General features: G+C 62.1%; 1 protein-coding gene across 1 annotated transcript in view; it reads left to right on the top strand.

Annotated features, from left to right (window-relative positions):
• The window catches only part of PITPNM3 (PITPNM family member 3), a 73,685-nt gene that overhangs the window by 10,803 nt on the left and 44,114 nt on the right, over positions 1–18,768 (top strand). The window contains 2 exon segments of the mRNA XM_053893017.1: positions 8,527–8,622; positions 14,947–15,054. Of these exon segments, the coding sequence (XP_053748992.1) occupies positions 8,527–8,622; positions 14,947–15,054 (204 nt within the window).

Below are 18,768 nucleotides of genomic sequence, written 5' to 3'. Positions count from 1 at the left end.
CCGCAGACCCGGTGGGCAGGCCGGACGGGTCTGGGGTCTGGTCGGGCCTCGCCTCCGTCACTTACCAGCTTTGTGACCTGGAGCGAACAGGTGCAGGACAGGGATGCACGGTGCCCTCCGGGGGCTGGTTAGGGTTCCTCTAGGTAAGCGGGGGACGCACGGTGCCCTCCGGGGGCTGGTTAGGGTTCCTCTAGGTAAGTGGGGGACGCACAGTGCCCTCCGGGGGCTGGTTAGGGTTCCTCTAGGTAAGCGGGGGACACACGGTGTGCTCCAGGGGCTGGTTAGGGTTCCTCTAGGTAAGCGGGGGACGCACGGTGCCCTCCGGGGGGCTGGTTAGGGTTCCTCTAGGTAAGCGGGGGACGCACGGTGCCCTCCGGGGGGCTGGTTAGGGTTCCTCTAGGTAAGCGGGGGACGCACGGTGCCCTCCGGGGGGCTGGTTAGGGTTCCTCTAGGTAAGCGGGGGACGCACGGTGCCCTCCGGGGGGCTGGTTAGGGTTCCTCTAGGTAAGCGGGGGACGCACGGTGCCCTCCGGGGGCTGGTTAGGGTTCCTCTAGGTAAGCGGGGGACGCACGGTGCCCTCCGGGGGCTGGTTAGGGTTCCTCTAGGTAAGCGGGGGACGCACGGTGCCCTCCGGGGGCTGGTTAGGGTTCCTCTAGGTAAGCGGGGGACGCACGGTGCCCTCCGGGGGCTGGTTAGGGTTCCTCTAGGTAAGCGGGGGACGCACGGTGCCCTCCGGGGGCTGGTTAGGGTTCCTCTAGGTAAGCGGGGGACGCACGGTGCCCTCCGGGGGGCTGGTTAGGGTTCCTCTAGGTAAGCGGGGGACGCACGGTGCCCTCCGGGGGCTGGTTAGGGTTCCTCTAGGTAAGCGGGGGACGCACGGTGCCCTCCGGGGGCTGGTTAGGGTTCCTCTAGGTACGCGGGGGACGCACGGTGCCCTCCGGGGGCTGGTTAGGGTTCCTCTAGGTACGCGGGGGACGCACGGTGCCCTCCGGGGGCTGGTTAGGGTTCCTCTAGGTACGCGGGGGACGCACGGTGCCCTCCGGGGGCTGGTTAGGGTTCCTCTAGGTACGCGGGGGACGCACGGTGCCCTCCGGGGGCTGGTTAGGGTTCCTCTAGGTAAGCGGGGGACGCACGGTGCCCTCCGGGGGCTGGTTAGGGTTCCTCTAGGTAAGCGGGGGACGCACGGTGCCCTCCGGGGGGCTGGTTAGGGTTCCTCTAGGTAAGCGGGGGACGCACGGTGCCCTCCGGGGGCTGGTTAGGGTTCCTCTAGGTAAGCGGGGGACGCACGGTGCCCTCCGGGGGCTGGTTAGGGTTCCTCTAGGTAAGCGGGGGACGCACGGTGCCCTCCGGGGGCTGGTTAGGGTTCCTCTAGGTAAGCGGGGGACGCACGGTGCCCTCCGGGGGCTGGTTAGGGTTCCTCTAGGTAAGCGGGGGACGCACGGTGCCCTCCGGGGGCTGGTTAGGGTTCCTCTAGGTAAGCGGGGGACGCACGGTGCCCTCCGGGGGCTGGTTAGGGTTCCTCTAGGTAAGCGGGGGACGCACGGTGCCCTCCGGGGGCTGGTTAGGGTTCCTCTAGGTACGCGGGGGACGCACGGTGCCCTCCGGGGGCTGGTTAGGGTTCCTCTAGGTACGCGGGGGACGCACGGTGCCCTCCGGGGGCTGGTTAGGGTTCCTCTAGGTACGCGGGGGACGCACGGTGCCCTCCGGGGGCTGGTTAGGGTTCCTCTAGGTACGCGGGGGACGCACGGTGCCCTCCGGGGGGCTGGTTAGGGTTCCTCTAGGTAAGCGGGGGATGCACGGTGCCCTCCGGGGGGCTGGTTAGGGTTCCTCTAGGTAAGCGGGGGACGCACGGTGCCCTCCGGGGGGCTGGTTAGGGTTCCTCTAGGTAAGCGGGGGACGCACGGTGCCCTCCGGGGGGCTGGTTAGGGTTCCTCTAGGTAAGCGGGGGACGCACGGTGCCCTCCGGGGGGCTGGTTAGGGTTCCTCTAGGTAAGCGGGGGACGCACGGTGCCCTCCGGGGGGCTGGTTAGGGTTCCTCTAGGTAAGCGGGGGACGCACGGTGCCCTCCGGGGGGCTGGTTAGGGTTCCTCTAGGTAAGCGGGGGACGCACGGTGCCCTCCGGGGGGCTGGTTAGGGTTCCTCTAGGTAAGCGGGGGACGCACGGTGCCCTCCGGGGGCTGGTTAGGGTTCCTCTAGGTAAGCGGGGGACGCACGGTGCCCTCCGGGGGCTGGTTAGGGTTCCTCTAGGTACGCGGGGGACGCACGGTGCCCTCCGGGGGCTGGTTAGGGTTCCTCTAGGTAAGCGGGGGACGCACGGTGCCCTCCGGGGGGCTGGTTAGGGTTCCTCTAGGTAAGCGGGGGACGCACGGTGCCCTCCGGGGGCTGGTTAGGGTTCCTCTAGGTAAGCGGGGGACGCACGGTGCCCTCCGGGGGCTGGTTAGGGTTCCTCTAGGTGAGCGGGGTATCTGGCACATTCTATGACTCCACGTCACTTTATCCATTTGCCCAACATTTCTCGGAGCTCCCCTCCCCGGGACCCTGTGCTGGACACAGCACGCAGAGAGAGGCAGCGTGGGGACCAGCTCAAGGACGCTTTACCCTCCAAGCTCTGGGGTCACTGAGCCCAGACGCTAATGGTGTGGCCCTCAGTGCACCTGATCTGTGGGCCCCACCCCATGCTTGGGAGACTCCCTGGCCCTCTTGGCATCGGGGTCCCCCTCTTCCCGAGTGTGTGGGTGATAAGAGTCTGGGTCGGGAGCCCGTCCACAGCGGGCAATGTCCCACCCGGCCCGGCCCCCTCCCCCTTTGCACCTGTCTCCCCTCCATCCAGCTCCAGCCACGCGGCTTCTTCCCGCCCCTCAGACGTGCCCAGCTGGAAGAATGTTCGCACGCATGCGCTCTGTCCGTGTACCCCACACGTGTGTGTGCAGGAGCATGTGTGCATACACACGTGCACACGCACTTGGTGTGTCTGGCCCTTTCTCACGATGGACACGCTGTCAGAAAGGCCTTCCTCTCACACCCCCCCAAGTCACCCGCCCATCGCTGCCCCCCTTTGTCACATAGGACCTCGTTGAAAGATCTGCTAGAGGAACAGGGGAAGGGCACAGCCCCACGTGGAAGCCAGTCACGGCTGCTGCTTGGCGCTGCCCGCCTTCGTGGGTTCTCGTGTCTGGGTGCGTGGACAGCTGAGACCCCACCCCACCCTTTCCAGACATTGTTTGCGGTGGCCCCTGCCTGAGAGGAGGGATTTGCAGGTGTCCAAGCAAACTTACCGTAGGTTTCAAAAAATTTTTGAGAGAGAGAGAGAGAGAGAGAGTGTGAGTGGAGGGGGGGCAGAGAGATGGAGACGTAGAATCCGAAGCAGGCTCCAGGTTCTGAGCTGTCCGCACAGACCTTGCCACAAAATTACTGTATTTAAGAACCAATGCATTAATAAACGGTAAAAAAATTTTTTTTTAAAAAAAGGGGCGCCTGGGTGGCTCAGTCGGTTAAGTGTCCAACTTCAACTCAGGTTCGTGATCTTGCAGTTCATGAGTTCAAGCCCCGCGTCGGGCTCTGTGCTGACAGCTCGGAAGCCTGGAGCCTGCTTCGGATTCTGCCCCCACCCCCACCTCTGCCCCTTCCCTGATCATACTCTCTCTCTCTCTCTCTCTGAAAAATAAGTAAACATTAAAAAAAAAAACCAACACTGCAGGGATGCGTTTTGAAGGCAAGAATAAACCGTAAACAAGGAAAATGTGCCTTTGAACAGAAATTCGGGTAAAGACTTTGGCCACAGAGGAGAGTCAACCGGCAGGTGAGGGTCTATTCGAAAGGAGAGGCACACGAGAGTTCAGTGTCCACAGCTCCCTCCGTGCTGGCCTGTTCTTCAGGCCATGTTGCCACCGTCAGCTGCTCGGGGAAGGGGGCAGAGGTGGGAGGCAGGATCCCATTTTCTCCACGTGACTTTCTGCTGCGAAAATCGTCTTTGTCAGTCACCCGACCCAGCTCTGCGTCCCCCGCGCCCCCGCAGAAGGTGAGCTCCGTGCGGTCCCCACCCTCTCTGCCGCCTACTCGCCGCGGTGTCCCCAGCCCCCAGCGCGGTGCCTGTGGTCCGGGCAGCCCTCTCTGACACCGAGCCCCCTCCGTCTCGGCCCACCTGCAGCGGGGAGAACGGCTCTCCCAGCGGAGCCAGCCCAGCTTCCCCGCAGCCGGGCCCTCCTGCCGGGGCCCCCACGAAGCCCAGCCCGTCACACACGTCGTCGGCGTGGCAGCAACCTAGGGTGATGGTGGCCCAAAGGGACGTTGTGGGGGTGGCGTGTGAGTGACAAATTCTGGAGGCTTTCTCTTTCCTCAGGCTGTGGAGCGTGTGTGTGTGTGTGTGTGTGTGTGTGTGTGTGTGTGTGTGTGGAGGGCTAGCAGAAACGTTCTTGCCTTTTTTCTTGGATGGAGTGTCCCCGAACAGGTGCGAGGGGCACCATGTTGGGAACTTCTCCCAAACCTGAACCCTCGCTCTTCAAGCTCAAGAACCAGGGAGACTCGGGTAAAGCTTCAGATGAGCCCATCACTGCTTACACACTTGCAGCCCATGCGCCGCCCCCCCCAACTCAGGGACCGAATCTTGGGGCCAGTATGACTGTCCTGACCCCCAGGTGCTCGCTTCTTGGGAACAGGATGGATTTGGACCACAAGGGATGTTGGCATGTTAATATGGCGTGTGTGGTGGGTTTTAGACCTTTAGTGTCTGTTGATGGAGAAACCATATAAAATTAATGTAAATTCAGCAGAAGTTTACATCATCGTACTTTTGGGATCACCGAAATTTCAGTATCCGTTTGATTTATACCTGCAGGCACTTCTTTTTGTGGTTTTACTATTTTTTTGGTGATATTGTAAGCGGTATTGTTTATTTAACTTCAAATTCTCATCCTTCGTTGATAATATAGAGAGTGCAGTTGACTCTTGTATATTGACCTTATATGCGGCGATCTTGCTGTATTGAACTATTTGTTCTCATAGCGTGTTTTGGTTTGTGGATTTTGTAGAACTTTTTTATTTTTACAACGTTTAAAAAATTTTTTTTGGATGCGTATTTATTTTTGAGAGAGAGACAGAGCACGGACAGGGGAGGGGCAGAGAGAGAGGGAGACACAGAATCCGAAACGGGCTCCAGGCTCCGAGCTGTCAGCGCAGAGCCCGACGCGGGGCTCGAACCCACGAACCGCGAGATCATGACCTGAGCCGAAGTCGGACGCTTAACGGACTGAGCCCCCCGGGGGACCCCATAGAGCTTTTTTCTAAAAAAGAGGTTTATTTTGAGAAAGCGAGCAGGGGAGGGGCAGAGAGTAAGGGAGAGAGAGGATCCCAGGTGGGCTCCACACTGTTAGCACGGAGCTGGAACCCCAGAACGGTGAGATCTGAGCTGAAGCCAAGAGTCACTTAACGGTCAGAGCCCCCAGGCGCCCTGAGCCTTTGTTTTCTGTGTAGACAATGAGGCCATCTGAGAACAGAGGCAGTTTTGTTTCTTGCCCCGTCTCACGGCACCGGCTGGACATCCTCCACCTACGTCAGGGACACAGTCCCTCCCCTCATCGGAAGTACTCAGTTTTGGTGCATCCCCTGCGGGAAATCCAGGGCGCGTGAGCGGGAGATTGCCAACCACCGTGCCACAATGCCCGCCTGGTGGGTAAGAATCGAAAGCTTCGAGGGTCCCCGTGGGGAGTGGGGGCCAGACCCAGCTTGACACCCGGAGGTGGCTTCCGGGCTTCAGAAAGGGCTTCTCGCCTGGCGCCCAGGCTGGGTGTGTGTTTGGGAGTTTGTGGGGGGGTGGGGCAGGAGGGACAGGCAGGAAGCTGTGTCCCTGGGCCGGCCTCGCCCTTCGGGAACAGTTTATGTGCTGGGATCTGGGCCCCGGGCGGGGAACAGTGCCAGCATCCTGCAGGGGTGGGGCGGGGCGAGGAGAGCAGGGACTGGGCACAGGGGGCATGGGAGCCATGGCCGGGGAGAGCGCCCACCTCTCACTTGCTCATTGGCCCCAGCCGTGTGTCCCCGACGGGCGCCTCCAACGTGAGTCAGAACTGAAAACGGATAGTCTCCGTCAGGTTTCTCCCCTCACACAGATGGGGGAACCGAGGCAGGGGCATTGCTGCTACAGGAATGCGGGTCTCTCCGACACAAGGCTTGTGTGCCTGGTGGCCAGGGCCGAAGCCCCGGGAAAGACGTACCCTGTGTGCCTGGTGGTTTTACCGTTTGCCACAGAATCCAAGATGTGATCAGTAGCTACGATGCACTATTATTTTATAAACCCTGGAGCTATGTGGGGGCTGGGGGCGCTGACCCCCCCATACTCAGGGGCTGGGGGCGCTGATCCCCCCGCAGTCAGGGGCTGGGGGCGCTGACCCCCCCACAGTAAAAACTCTGCATATGACTGGGGCCCCTGGGTGGCTCAGTTAAGCCCCTGACTTCAGCTCAGGTGGTGATCTCACAGTTCGTGGGTTCGAGCCCCGCGTCGGGCTCTGTGCTGACAGCTCGGAGCCTGGAGCCTGCTTCGGATTCTGTGTCCCCCTCGCTCTCTGCCCCTCCCCTGCTCGTGCTGTCTCTCTTTCCCAGAAATAAATAAACATTAAAAGAAATTTTTTTAAAAGCGAGATGCACTCCGGTTTTGGAGATGTTGGAATGTGTGAAACAATGCTCACCTTAGAACCAGTAAGGTAGGATGGTTTATAAAATTAACAGTCCCGTGAAATTACGTGTTTCGTGTGAACACTGCGTCCTCCCGGCCTCCCCCCGTCGGGTTCTGCCCTGGGGGGATAGTGTCCGGCTGGCATTTGGGGCACGCCCTTCCCGCCACGGCCCTGCCTCCGCGTGTACGTGCGATGACGGCTGACGTGGACGCTGGCCGTGCCCCAGGCCCTGCGCTAACGGGCGCTGTGTTGAATTTGCCTGCGTTTTCCGACAGGCTCCCACCCTCCCCTGCCGTCTGAGGCACGGAGGGTGGGGGGCCCCCTGTCATCTCACGGCTTGACCCCTGGCCCCTTCCTCCCCCGACCTGAGCTCTTGACCAACACGCCGCCCGCATCCCCCTCAGACGCGGGACCGTTTTTCAGGACGTGGGGCCCACGGCACACGCTGTTCCAGGACCCACCTGCCTCCCCCTCCTCTCCCAGCCACACCCCGCGGGCAGCCTTCCCCGCGCACACACCAGGAGCGACTGCGTCCTCGCGGCCGCCAAGAAGAAGTCCCTTTATGGCCGTGTGTGCGCGCACGCCCCGTCCCTGCGCCCGGGCTCTGGGATTTCTTCCCAGGCCCCGGAGCTGCCAGAACGCGAGGGTTAACCGTGCACTCCTGACTGCTTCCTCAGGAAAATTACCGGGTCAGTTTTGTCCTGACGCTTTTCTGGTTTCAGTTTTGGCAGCTAGATCTCCATCCCCTGGGCAATGCCCAGGGTTTCGTGTGCCTGGGGGGGCGGGGGGGGGGAGCGGCATGGGGAGGATGTGCTGGGCACCCGCTGGTCCACGGTGAGGACCCAGGTGCCTGTGGAGGTGGGGCGGGGGGTGTTCCGGGTCCGGGTGCGCCCTTCCCCTGACCGTCCCGGGGACCCCTCGGCCCCCCTCCCGCCCCTGGCTTCTGTGGACGTTAGTCATCATAAATACTGGGCCTGAGACGCAGACTCTGAGTGTACATCTCTTCTGATCCTTCGAGCTCCGGACTGATGGTGGTCGGTTCTTTAGAGGTGGGGAAACTGAGGCTGTGGTGTGGAAGGACCGCCATGCAGGTTGCAAGCCGCGGGGTCGGCGCAGGGCTGGGGCTCAGGCCGTGCGTCTGCGATGGAGGCCGAGGTCCTGGCCGGAACATGCTGCCCGGGTATCGGCTGCCCCGCTCCTGCACCCTCCTGCCCTCCCCGGGCTGGGCCACCTGACCGGCCCCGGACAGAGACGCACGCGGGAGCACGTCGCCCTGCGCGAGGAAGTGCATGCGACCGGCGTGATTTTCTGGGCCCTTCTCCCCTGTTCCGCCGACCTTGACGCCCCGTTGGCAGAGGGTGGTGTTGTAAGGCGGTGGTGCCCCTGAGCGGCCACCGTGACCAGGGCCCCTTCCCGCCCGTGTGTGAGCGCGAGGTCCAGCGCTCACCCTGCACGTCACGCCGTGCGTTCTGGCACACGTGGAGCACTGTCCGGACCGCTGCGGGGGGGGGGGGGGAGGGGTGGGGGGGGGAGGTGCTGAGCCCCAGCAGGGGGTGGGTGGGGGGTGGGGGGAGGTGCTGAGCCCCAGCAGGGGGTGGGTAGGGGGTGGGGGGAGGTGCTGAGCCCCCGCAGGGGGTGGGTGGGGGTGTGGGGGGAGCTGTTGAGCCCCCGCAGGGGGTGGGGGGAGCTGCTGAGCCCCAGCAGGGGGTGGGTGGGGGGTGGGGGGAGGTGCTGAGCCCCCGCAGGGGGCGGGGGCGGGGTGCTGAGCACGGGGCAGTGGGGGGGTGGCGTTCGTGCAGCTTTACCGCTCAGCTGGGACTGGGTCTCAGGACTGGCTAACAGGTATGTTCTCTTCCACAGGTGGCCCTCCCCCGGGCGGCGGTGCCCCCTGGCACCTTCGAAACGTCCTCAGCGACTCAGTGGAGAGCTCAGACGATGAATTCTTTGATGCCAGAGGTGAGTGAACTCCATCTTCCCGCCACTGGCTGGGTGAGCTTTCTAGAAGCCTCACGAAGGGGATCTTGGTGGGGGTTAGCGTCTCTCCCTCTTGGACGCTGTGCCCCGCACTTCACGTGTGCCCGATTCTGAGTCCCCGAGGCAGGGGCACTGGCTGTGTCCTTGGTCCACCTCAGGGGCTGTGCCAGGCGCTCGCTGAGCTGTAGAGGCCTCTGGGCGTGGGCGCTGCCCTCCTGATGCTGGTGGTTTAGCGGGAGAGGCAAACCCAGCAGTGACACGGAGGAAGTCACCCTCCCAAGGGGGTGACGCCCCTGCGTAAGTCAGCAGGTGTTAACAGGGAGTGGACGTGGGTCCCTAACTTAGTGGGGTTGGTCGTGCCCTCTCCGTAGTCACGAGGGGAAGGAGCCTTCTGACGGAGGAGGCAGCCAGTGTGATGGCACTCAAGCAGGACGGTGGCCCTTCCGGGGACCCAGGGGCCCGTGCACCAGGGGTCAGGGGTCTGGCACGAGGGGCAGAGGAGAGGCTGGCTGCCTGTCTGAGACCCTGTGCCAGGCACATAGAATCAGTCGCAGAGGGGTTGCGGGGCGGTGAGCAGGACTGCTGCAGACCTCCCGTGGGTACCAGGGGGGCACGTCCAGCAGGTGCGAGGGGGACACGTCCTGGGGGCACGAGGGGGCTGGCGGGCGGTGTGTCAGAGGGCGGGATGGAGGCATGTCCAGCGGGCACGAAGACGACATGTCCAGCAGGCACGAGGGGGGCATGTCCAGGGGGCACGAGAGTGGCGTGTCCAGCGGGTAAGAGGGGGGTACGTCCTGCGAGTAAGGGGGGGGCGTGTCCAACGGGTACGAGGGAGGCCGGCGGGCGACACATCCAGTGGGTGCGAGGGAGTCACGTCCAGCGGGCGCGAGGGGGGCATGTCCAGGGGGCGCGAGAGGGACATGTCCAGTGGGTAAGAGGGGGGCACGTCCTGTGAGTAAGAGGGGGCATGTCCAACCGGTACGAGGGAGGCCACGGGCAGCACATCCAGGGGGCGCGAGCGGGGCACGTCCAGGGGGCACGGGGGGGTTGGCGGGCGGCCCGTCCAGTGGGTGCGAGGGAGTCACGTCCAGCGGGCGCGAGGGGGACACGCCCTGGGGGCACGAGGGGGCTGGCGGGCGGCGTGTCCAGCGGGCACGAAGACGGCATGTCCAGCAGGCACCAGAGGGGCACGTCCAGGGGAGCGTGAGGGGGGCACGTCCAGCAGGCGCGAAGGGACATGTCCAGCGGGTATGAGGGGGGCACATCCAGAGGGCACGAGGGGGTCAGCGGGCAGCATATCCAGAGGGCGCAAGGGGGGCACCTCCAGCGGGCGCGAGGGGGCACATCCAGGGCGTGTGAGGGGGGCGCGTCCAGGGGGCACGGGGGGGTTGGCGGGCGGCCCGTCCAGTGGGTGCGAGGGAGTCACGTCCAGCGGGCGCGAGGGGGGCACGTCCATGGGGCACGGGGGGGGGTCAGCGGGCAGCATATCCAGAGGGCGCAAGGGGGGCACCTCCAGCGGGCGCGAGGGGGCACATCCAGGGCGTGTGAGGGGGGCGCGTCCAGGGGGCACGGGGGGGTTGGCGGGCGGCCCGTCCAGTGGGTGCGAGGGAGTCACGTCCAGCGGGCGCGAGGGGGGCACGTCCATGGGGCACGGGGGGGGTCAGCGGGCAGCATATCCAGAGGGCGCAAGGGGGGCACCTCCAGCGGGCGCGAGGGGGCACATCCAGGGCGTGTGAGGGGGGCGCGTCCAGCGGGCGCGAGGGGGGCGTGTCCAGCGGGTAAGAGGGGGGCACGTCCTGCGAGTAAGAGGGGGCGTGTCCAACGGGTACGAGGGAGGCCGGCGGGCGACACATCCAGTGGGTGCGAGGGAGTCACGTCCAGCGGGCGCGAGGGGGGCACGTCCAGGGGGCACGGGGGGGGGGTTGGCGGGCGGCCCGTCCAGTGGGTACAAGGGGGCCGGCGGACAGCAGGGGCATGGTCAAGGGGACGAAGAACAGGAAGCAGGGAGTGGGGACGGGCGCGCCAAAGCGGGTGCGCGTTTCCGGCTCTGGGCGAGAGCGCGCACGCAGGGCAGGCGTGGGCGCCAGTGGGCAGCGGACAGAAGGTCCCCACGTTCACGCTTGCCTGGCTGCCTCCCCAACCCAGGGGCCCCGGTCCTCACCTGGCCGGCTTGGCCCCACCGGGGAAGTCACCGTATCTGGGGGGCTGACGCACTCCCGGGACAGCCAGCTGTAAAATGCCTAGCGAGATGGGGTCTCGAACCAGAAACAGACCGCGTGCTGGGAAGACATCTGGGCCTGCAGCAGGACACCGGGGACGTGGCCTCATGGTCTCAGCCACGCCATTGCCCTTCTCTGGGCCTTAGTGTCCGGGTCAGCTCTGTGCCTCCGGAAGTGGGGAGTGCCCAGTTCAGGTGCCTTTCAGGGGGGCACAGGGCACAGCTGGGCAGACCCCAAGCCAACCGACACCCGGCCCATGTGGGACCCGTGTGCTGTCTCCCAGGGGTGTCTGGCCAGAGCGCTGCCGGGACTGCTTCTCCATAGCAACTAGCGCACAATGTGACAGCAGTGACGTCAATATTTTGATGCTTAGAACGCTTTTATTTAAAACATTTTGCAGTTCCTCAGGGCCGGCTTCCCCGATGACGGGACGGCTGGCAGCAGGAGGCACTGGGGGCGGGCCTGCTCACCGGCTTGCCCCCTGAGCAGCTGTGGGCACGTCCTGCCCCCGCCCCGCACCCCACAGGCTGCGGAGGCCCCCTTCCTCCCGGTTGCCCTCCCCACCCCCTGTGTGCTCTGTGCTGTCCCCGAGACAAGGCCGTTGGAGTCTCCGTGGCTCAGGCAGTCAGAGGTGAAGCTGTCCTTCTCTGTCCCCTGGGCTGGGCGAGGCCCAACAGGCAGTCCGCAGCCCCCAGGTCCGGGCGGTGAGTGTCCCGGACTCGGGCAGGAGACCGTCTGGGTCCCTGACACCCTGGGCAGGATGCCGGCTCCGTGGGCCACGGCGGGAGGCCCGGGGCCTCGCGTGGCTGGTGAGCACTGCGGGGCGGGCGTTGGGGTCCAGGTCCCCAGACCCAGGAGAGGTGCCTCCCTCCTGTCAGAGGATATCTGGGGGCCACGGCCCAGTCTGCCAGGGCTGGGGTGCAGAGCAAGGGAAGACTCAGGGGGGCCCAGAGGGGCCCGCAAGGTCTTGGAGTTCAGCACCACCACCACCGTCTCCGGGCTGGGAAACTGAGGCCAGAGCGTTGGGAGGCTTGCTCAGGGTCACCCAAGGTTACTCGAGGTCAGGCCAAGCAGGGGCTAGAATCCACTCACCTGTGAGTATCTGCTCCTCGGGGACGCTGCCTCTCACAGCGGGGGTGTGGCAGATGGGCGCTGTCCCCGTGCTTCCGGAGCCACCGGTCAGCGGTGGGGGTGGGAGACAGGCGAGCTGTAAGTAAGGCAAGGGAGCAGACTCCGGTAGACAGTGAAAAGCAGAAACTGGAGGGGAGAAGGGGAGGGGGGCAGGGGGAGGGAGGGGGTGAAACTCGGGAGATGGTGTCAGGGGTGTGTCCGTTTGTCAGCACCTACCAAGTTGTATTTGTATTTTTTTTTATTATTAGTTTTGATGTTTATTTGAGAGAGAGAGAGTGAGAGAGAGAGAGCGAGCGCTGGGGAGGAGCAGAGAGAGAGGGAGACATAGAACCCAAAGCAGGCTCCAGGCTCCAAGCTGTCGGCACAGAGCCCAACGCGGGGCCCGAACCCACAAACTGTGAGATCATGACCTGAGCTGAAGTCGGACGCTTAACCCACTAAACCACCCAGACGCCTGCCTCAAGTTGTACTTGTGAATACGAGTGGTTTGTTGATCACCGTTCTGCTCAGCGTCGCTGTTCAAAGTGAAGGACTCGCCCCCCTCTAGCCTAAGGGAACACGGAGGGGTGAGTGAGTGAGCAGGAGGCGCCCCCTGCTGAGGCCCAGGCCCCTTCCCTCCGCTCGTTCTCTCGGTCCCCTCTCCCAACATCTAGACAAGAGCCGGCTCGTTGCCGTGGACCCGCACAAGCGGCCTGGTCCCCGAGGTCGCAGCCGAGCCCAACCAGGGGCCCAGCGGAGCCCTCCCCGGGCGGGACGTTGGAGGTTTCCGCCTGCCGCCTCATCTCCCGTGTCCCCTGCTCTGCTGTCCCCATGCCCGGTGGACACCCTGCTCCCCTCCTGGTGCGAGGCCGGGCGGAGAGCTGCCCTCGGTCTTGCGGAGACCCGGCTGCGTGCTCCAATGCCCGGTTCCTCCCAGCGAAGGGAACAGGATAAAGCACTGATTTTACAGACCGCGGCCGGTCTCCTGGAGAACAGGGGGCACATCTCTGGGCTTTTCCTGTGGGCACACAGCCTCCGCCTGGAAGGGAGGTAGCAGACACAGGTGCAGGCCGCCAGGGGCAGAGGTTGGGCCAGTGACTGGCCAACGTGTGGCCCCAGGTGAGTCTCTGGGGCCCGGGCCCCTTGTGTTGCACACAGCCGGGGTGGGGCTGGTTGTCCCCGGGACGAGTGGGCTGCTGACGCTGTGGGCGCTGGGTAACGGAGCCATCCCGGGAGCAGAGCACAGGCGTGTTCCTGAGCCTGTCCCTGTCTCTCCGTTAGGGGTGGGAGCAGAGAAGCCAGTGTCTGGGGGTGGGCACCTTGGCCCCCGTAGATTTTACAGATTCACAGTGTTCTCCTTCACCCTCATGATGGCCTGCTGGAAAGGGCTCCAGAACCAGAGCTGTTACTCCCAAGGAAGAGATGAGAAGACAGGAAGAGTTGAGGGCACGTGCAAAGGCCCAGGCTGACATGGGGCAGAGTTTGGACTGGAATCCAGCCAGGAGCCTGCCCGGAACACGGCACTGCCTAGACGTGTAGACGTGTGCCAGAATGGAGCACATGGGGCTCGGGAAATCATCTGGGCAGGTGTGGATCCTGGGCGGGGGGCTGGGGGGCCGATCCAGGACGTCCAGGGCAGGCCACCAGGATTGCAGGACTCTTGAAGCAGTGTACCCGGGCTTCAGTCCTGGCTCTCGCCGGTGACCTTGGGCAAGGTACTGAGCTACTCCGCGTTTCAGATCTCTCGTCTATAAAATGCAGATGATGAGGGTTGTACCTTTTCAGTATCATGATGAGAGTGGGGTGAGTTGGTATTTGTAAGGCATTATGACCATCTCAGTGCAGAGGAAACATTTCATCAGCGTTGTTAAATAAATCAAATAGGCGAGTCCATGAGGCTGGCCGAGGTGTCCCAGCCAGAAGTGGGGGAGAAAAGTGCTGAGCTCCAGAGCGGTCAGAACTCTGGACAGCTCCCCGTGCTCTGCCATGCTGGTTCTATCTTTGGCAGTGAAATGGGTCCTGTCCCTTTATTCTCAGTTGTCATGAGCTTGAGGATTTTCGCCACCACCCTTTAGTACCTGCCCCATGAGAGAGGGCACAGCATCCTTTGCCAGGAAGGCCCGTCACTTTGCAAGCGGGGGCAGGGCACACCTGTGGGTTTGTTCTTGAGGGAACGCCCCGCTTTGGGACGAGGGACCGCACCAGGTGTGTGCAGCTGTCGTGTGGGACCCAGGGGCTTGTGTTCGGTGTGGTTGGGGAATATGGCCCCACTGACTTCTTCAGAGTAATCGCTGAGCTCAGGTTGGGTAAGGGCACGGATAGAGACAGGGTTGGGGGGGCGTGAGGAGGATGGGGGTATCACTACGTTCATAAGGTTGAGATGAGAGTCAGTGGTTCTGTACAGCTCAAGGCTTGTTTGGAGCCAGAATTCCGCGCCCCGGTTACTGCAGACCTGCTTCTGCCCCATTCAAACCCCAGATACCTGTGGCAACCCCTTCTCATGCAGAGGAGTAACCATAATGTCTTTATCTGTGGGCACCTCGTGTGCTCCGAGACCTTTATCCCCCTTAGCTCACTTAATTCTCATGGCAGCTCTTCGAGGTGGACCTTGCCAGTCCCGTTTTTCTGATGGGAAAACTGAGGCTCAGTGAAGTCAAGTCACTTACCCAAAGAAAAACTCGTGGCAAGTGGCAAGGTTTTTCTTTTCCTTCTTTTCAGGAAACACCACCCTTGTTGCCAGGAACAGAAACTTGTGTGGGTTTGCACCCTTTCCCAGGACTGTCCCCTGCTTACTTTCTTCAGCCGCAGCTGGGGGGCCCCGTGGGGCACAGCAGCGATGCCTGCTTGCGGCGGAAGCTTCCTGAATGTGTTGTACTGTCCAGAGGACAGACACGTCCAGCAGTCGAGGTCTGCGTCAACGGCTAGGGTCACCTGAACACAGCCTGTCCGCTCACGCCCATCTCTGCTTCCCCCACAGAGGACATGGCCGAAGGGAAGAATTCCATCCTCATCGGGATGAGCCAGTGGAGTTCTAACGACCTGGCGGAGCAGATGGGGACCTTGGGGAGACTGGAGGGGCACCAGGGTGAGCCCCCGGGGTGTGTGTGAGCGGATGGGGTCCTTGGGGAGACCGGAGGGGCCCCAGGGTGAGGCCCCGGGGTGTGTGCACGCGTGTGCTGCGGGAGTGCTGGTGCGGACAGCTCGGGGCCAGAAGTCGGGTCTTCTGTAAAAAGTCTTCTGTCTCTCCAGACGCCTCCCTTCCCCCTACCTGTGCCCCCTGAGCTCTGTGACCTGCAGGGACCCTCGTGGGTGCTTGCACATGGCTGTCTGTGCAGAGCAGCTCCAAGGTGCTCGGGCAGAACTTCCTGTGTCCCTAGGATGACCACGGGGGGCATGGGTTATGAGGGGCAGGTGGCGGGGGCCAGGCTCCTTGGGGTGGGCTGGGGGTCCGCTGGTTAGTCTGGGAGCCTTTGAGAAGGCACCGGGCAGGGCGGTCGTGGGGATCGTAACTTCCTTGGGCTGAGTGCCCGGGGAAGGGGATTCATCCAGGAGACTTTTCGTGGAGGGGGGCTTGACCAGGAGCTTAATCAACAGGCAGAGCAGCCCTGGCCCTTCAGGCATCCCGCCCGTTTGGCCATTTTGCATCACTAACAGATTTTTTGTTGAGCACCTACTGTGTATGTGTGCTTGGTAGGAGGAGTAAAGGTGACGTGGCTGAGATCTCCGACCGTGACACGGTGACAGGGTACAATCAGGACGTAAGGGGGTGAGGTTTGGGCTGAGGGTTGCTGGGCCTGCGGTGGGAGGGAGGCGGGAGAGGGGAGCAGGGAAGGGTTCCTGGCAGTGAAGCTACGGGGCCAGGCTAGGAGACACAAGTGGAGGACGCAGCTCAGCTGAAGGTCAAAACGAGAGGGGCTGCATTTGATGGAGGTCACTCAGGGACGAGACAGATCGAGAACCCACCTGGGTCCACGGTGCTCGCGTCCGCACCTGTCTTCCTGGGGCTGCTGTTTTCTGTCCCTCGTCCCACACAGCCCTCCACCCACCTCCCCTCCTCCTGGTGGCCTGGCCCCGTCATTCCTCAGTCATGGTCTGGGCCAGGCCGCCCTCTCCGGACGTGTGCTGCTCCAGCGGCCGTGTTGGTGCTGGTGCTTTGTCTGTAGCCGCTTTCCTTGAGCCCCTTCCCCGCCCCCTTGGCTCGGTGCTGTCCCCGTGCCACAGTGCCGGACACGCCGGGGGTGGCCGTTCATTTCACAGATGCAGAACCCAAGGCCTGGGGAAGCGGTGTCTCGCCCAGGGCCCTCCAAGTTGGTGGCAGCCTCGCGCTCACATCCCTCGTGTCCTGGTTCCCAGCTGGGCGGTGTCCGGGGCCTCTGCAAGGTGGTCAGGTTCAGGAAACCCAGAGGCTTCAAGGAAAGGCCCTCAGGCCACTGCTCGAGTCTGGTCCCCCGGGCCAGTTCAGAAGCGACTTCCCCATTGACACAGCCGTGCATTGGTCTGCTCTTTCCTTCGCCCCAAGCCCTGGAGGGGCCCAGAAGGGGTCACGGGTTCTCTGTAGCCGTGAAGACAAACCCAGATCTTAGTCATGACCCATCTGGCCATCCTCTCCCAGGCCGGCCCGCTGGCAGTCAGAGAGCGTGACTCAGCCCAGTGTGAGCCGGGGAGGGGTGAGGAAAGGCAGGGAGAGGGGCAGGCACAGGGAGGCAAGCGGAGAGAGAGGGACACAGGGCCCGAAGCTACACTCTGCGCGGTCTGGGCTTGAACGTGGCTTCACGGCCGGGCAGGTTCACGGTGGGCAGAGTGAGGCGTCTACACAAGTCGGGAGGACCGAGTGAGCCGGTGGTTGGCTAAGCGCTCTCAGCGACAGGTGGTTGTGGTGCGGGGACAGGTCCCATTCTGGCAAACAGCCGTAGGCGCTCACCTGCTCACCGGGGAGAGGTGCATTGGCAGGGCAGGCGAGGAAGAGGAAACCAGCCATGTCCCCATCCCCTGGGGATTCATGGTGTGATTCCTCCACAGGACAGAGGAATCCTTCCACTCACCGACCGTTATCAGCCACGACGGGGGCTTCCCCGGGGCGGGGTGTGGGCACAGTGCTTGGAGGGGCTCACGGCCGAGGAAGAGCGGGGTCCCGGCCTCCGTGACCGTGACTGCACAGGAGGAGGCTGAGCTCGGGGCCTCAGGAGGGAGGCTCCGGGGGCACTTCAGGAGAAGGCTGCCTCCCACCGTCCGGGGGCGGTGCCTTTGTTGTTCCTCCAAAGGAGTGGGTTTGCTTTGAAGTCCCATCATGGACGGAGCAGACCTCAGGGACCCCTGCCCTACGGGGACTTCACTTTAGCGCCTCGCCTTCCACGGGCTGGGGCCACGCTGTCGGGGTGACGGTGTGGTTTCCAGCCACTGGTCCTGCAGCCTCCATCCGCCACGGAATCTTCCACGTTCCGTGGGCCCCTCTGCTTTCTCCCCTGGGTTGTATTCCCCTTGTTGATTTTGGTACTTGTGTATTAACCCTTCTTCACCTTGAGCTCGGTTACAGGTTTGCATTTTGTTGGTGAATTTGGCCCGGCATATACACGTGTACAGATTTACATTTTGTGTAATTATGTAAGTGCCTGTTGTACATGCGTGTGAACATACGGTGAATGTGCATGCGTGTGCATATAATGTAAAACGTTTAGCGTGTGTACGTGTGATACATAATATGTATCAATGTCTGTATATGACGTATAACATATTCACGTAAACATATTCAAACATACATATATTTGTGTGTATATATACACATATACACACAACTTATTTTTTCAAATATTTCTTTTTTTTTTTCAATGTTTGTTTATTTTGAGAGAGACAGAGCATGAACAGGGGAGGGGCAGAGAGAGAGAGAGAGAGAATGAGAATCCCAAGCAGGCCCTGTGTTGTGAGCGCAGAGCCCAGCGTGGGGCTCGGTCCCACGAACCCTGAGGTCATGACTGGAGCCGGAATCAAGAGTCAGATGCTCAACCGACTGAGCCACCCAGGTGCCCCTCAAGTGTTTCTCTCTCTCTCTCTGATTCCCCTTCTAGAGCTTGCATTAGACGGATGCTGGACCCGTGTCTCACCTTGTCTGGGCCCGTTCTTATTTCTTGGTCCCTGCTGGGTTCTAGAAACTTTCCTTGGCTCGAACACGGTCAATAGCTCGCCAGACCAGTTTCTCTTCTTCTGCTGTTGCCATCCCTCTGGTCAGCTCTTCTGTGGAGTTTGGTTTTTTTTTGTTAAAGCAATCCTGTCTTCGTTTTCACGCGCTCTGTTGGGTTTTTTTTGTTTGTTTTTTTTTCCAGATACTGATACAACCTGTACTGTCCGTGGGTGCCGTGGACTCATTCTGTGCTTTTCACAGCCTCCCTCCTCCCTGTGCTTTTTAAGTTCGGAGTCTCCTGGTGGGTTAGAAGTGGATGCAAACGGCCCCCACACACTTGAGTTTGGGCTAATTAGCCAAAGATCCCTAAGTGAGGTTATGGCACAGAACAGGAACTGGTGTGTTTCCAGTGACCTCAGGAAGCACAGAGCTGCCGTTGCCGTTGTCCAAGTAAAGCGGGTCTTGCCAAGTTTTGGTTTTTTTCAATCGAGACATAATTCACATACCAGACAATCCACCCTCTTCAAGTGTATACTTCAGCAGTTTCTGTATATCTTGTACATTCACAAAGTTGAGCAGCTACCTGGTTCCAGAACATTTCCTTCTCCCCGGAAAGACACCTCCTAACCTGTCAGCAGTCACCCACCATTTTGCTCTCCTCAAATACGGAATTGCGTAGAAATG

Source organism: Panthera pardus, unplaced genomic scaffold, assembly GCF_024362965.1.
Source record: "Panthera pardus isolate Hobbes unplaced genomic scaffold, ASM2436296v1 HiC_scaffold_3, whole genome shotgun sequence".
NCBI classification, from domain to species: domain Eukaryota; kingdom Metazoa; phylum Chordata; class Mammalia; order Carnivora; family Felidae; genus Panthera; species Panthera pardus.
The sequence above is the reverse complement of the archived record's forward strand: the minus strand, read 5'-3'. Positions and strand labels throughout refer to the sequence as shown.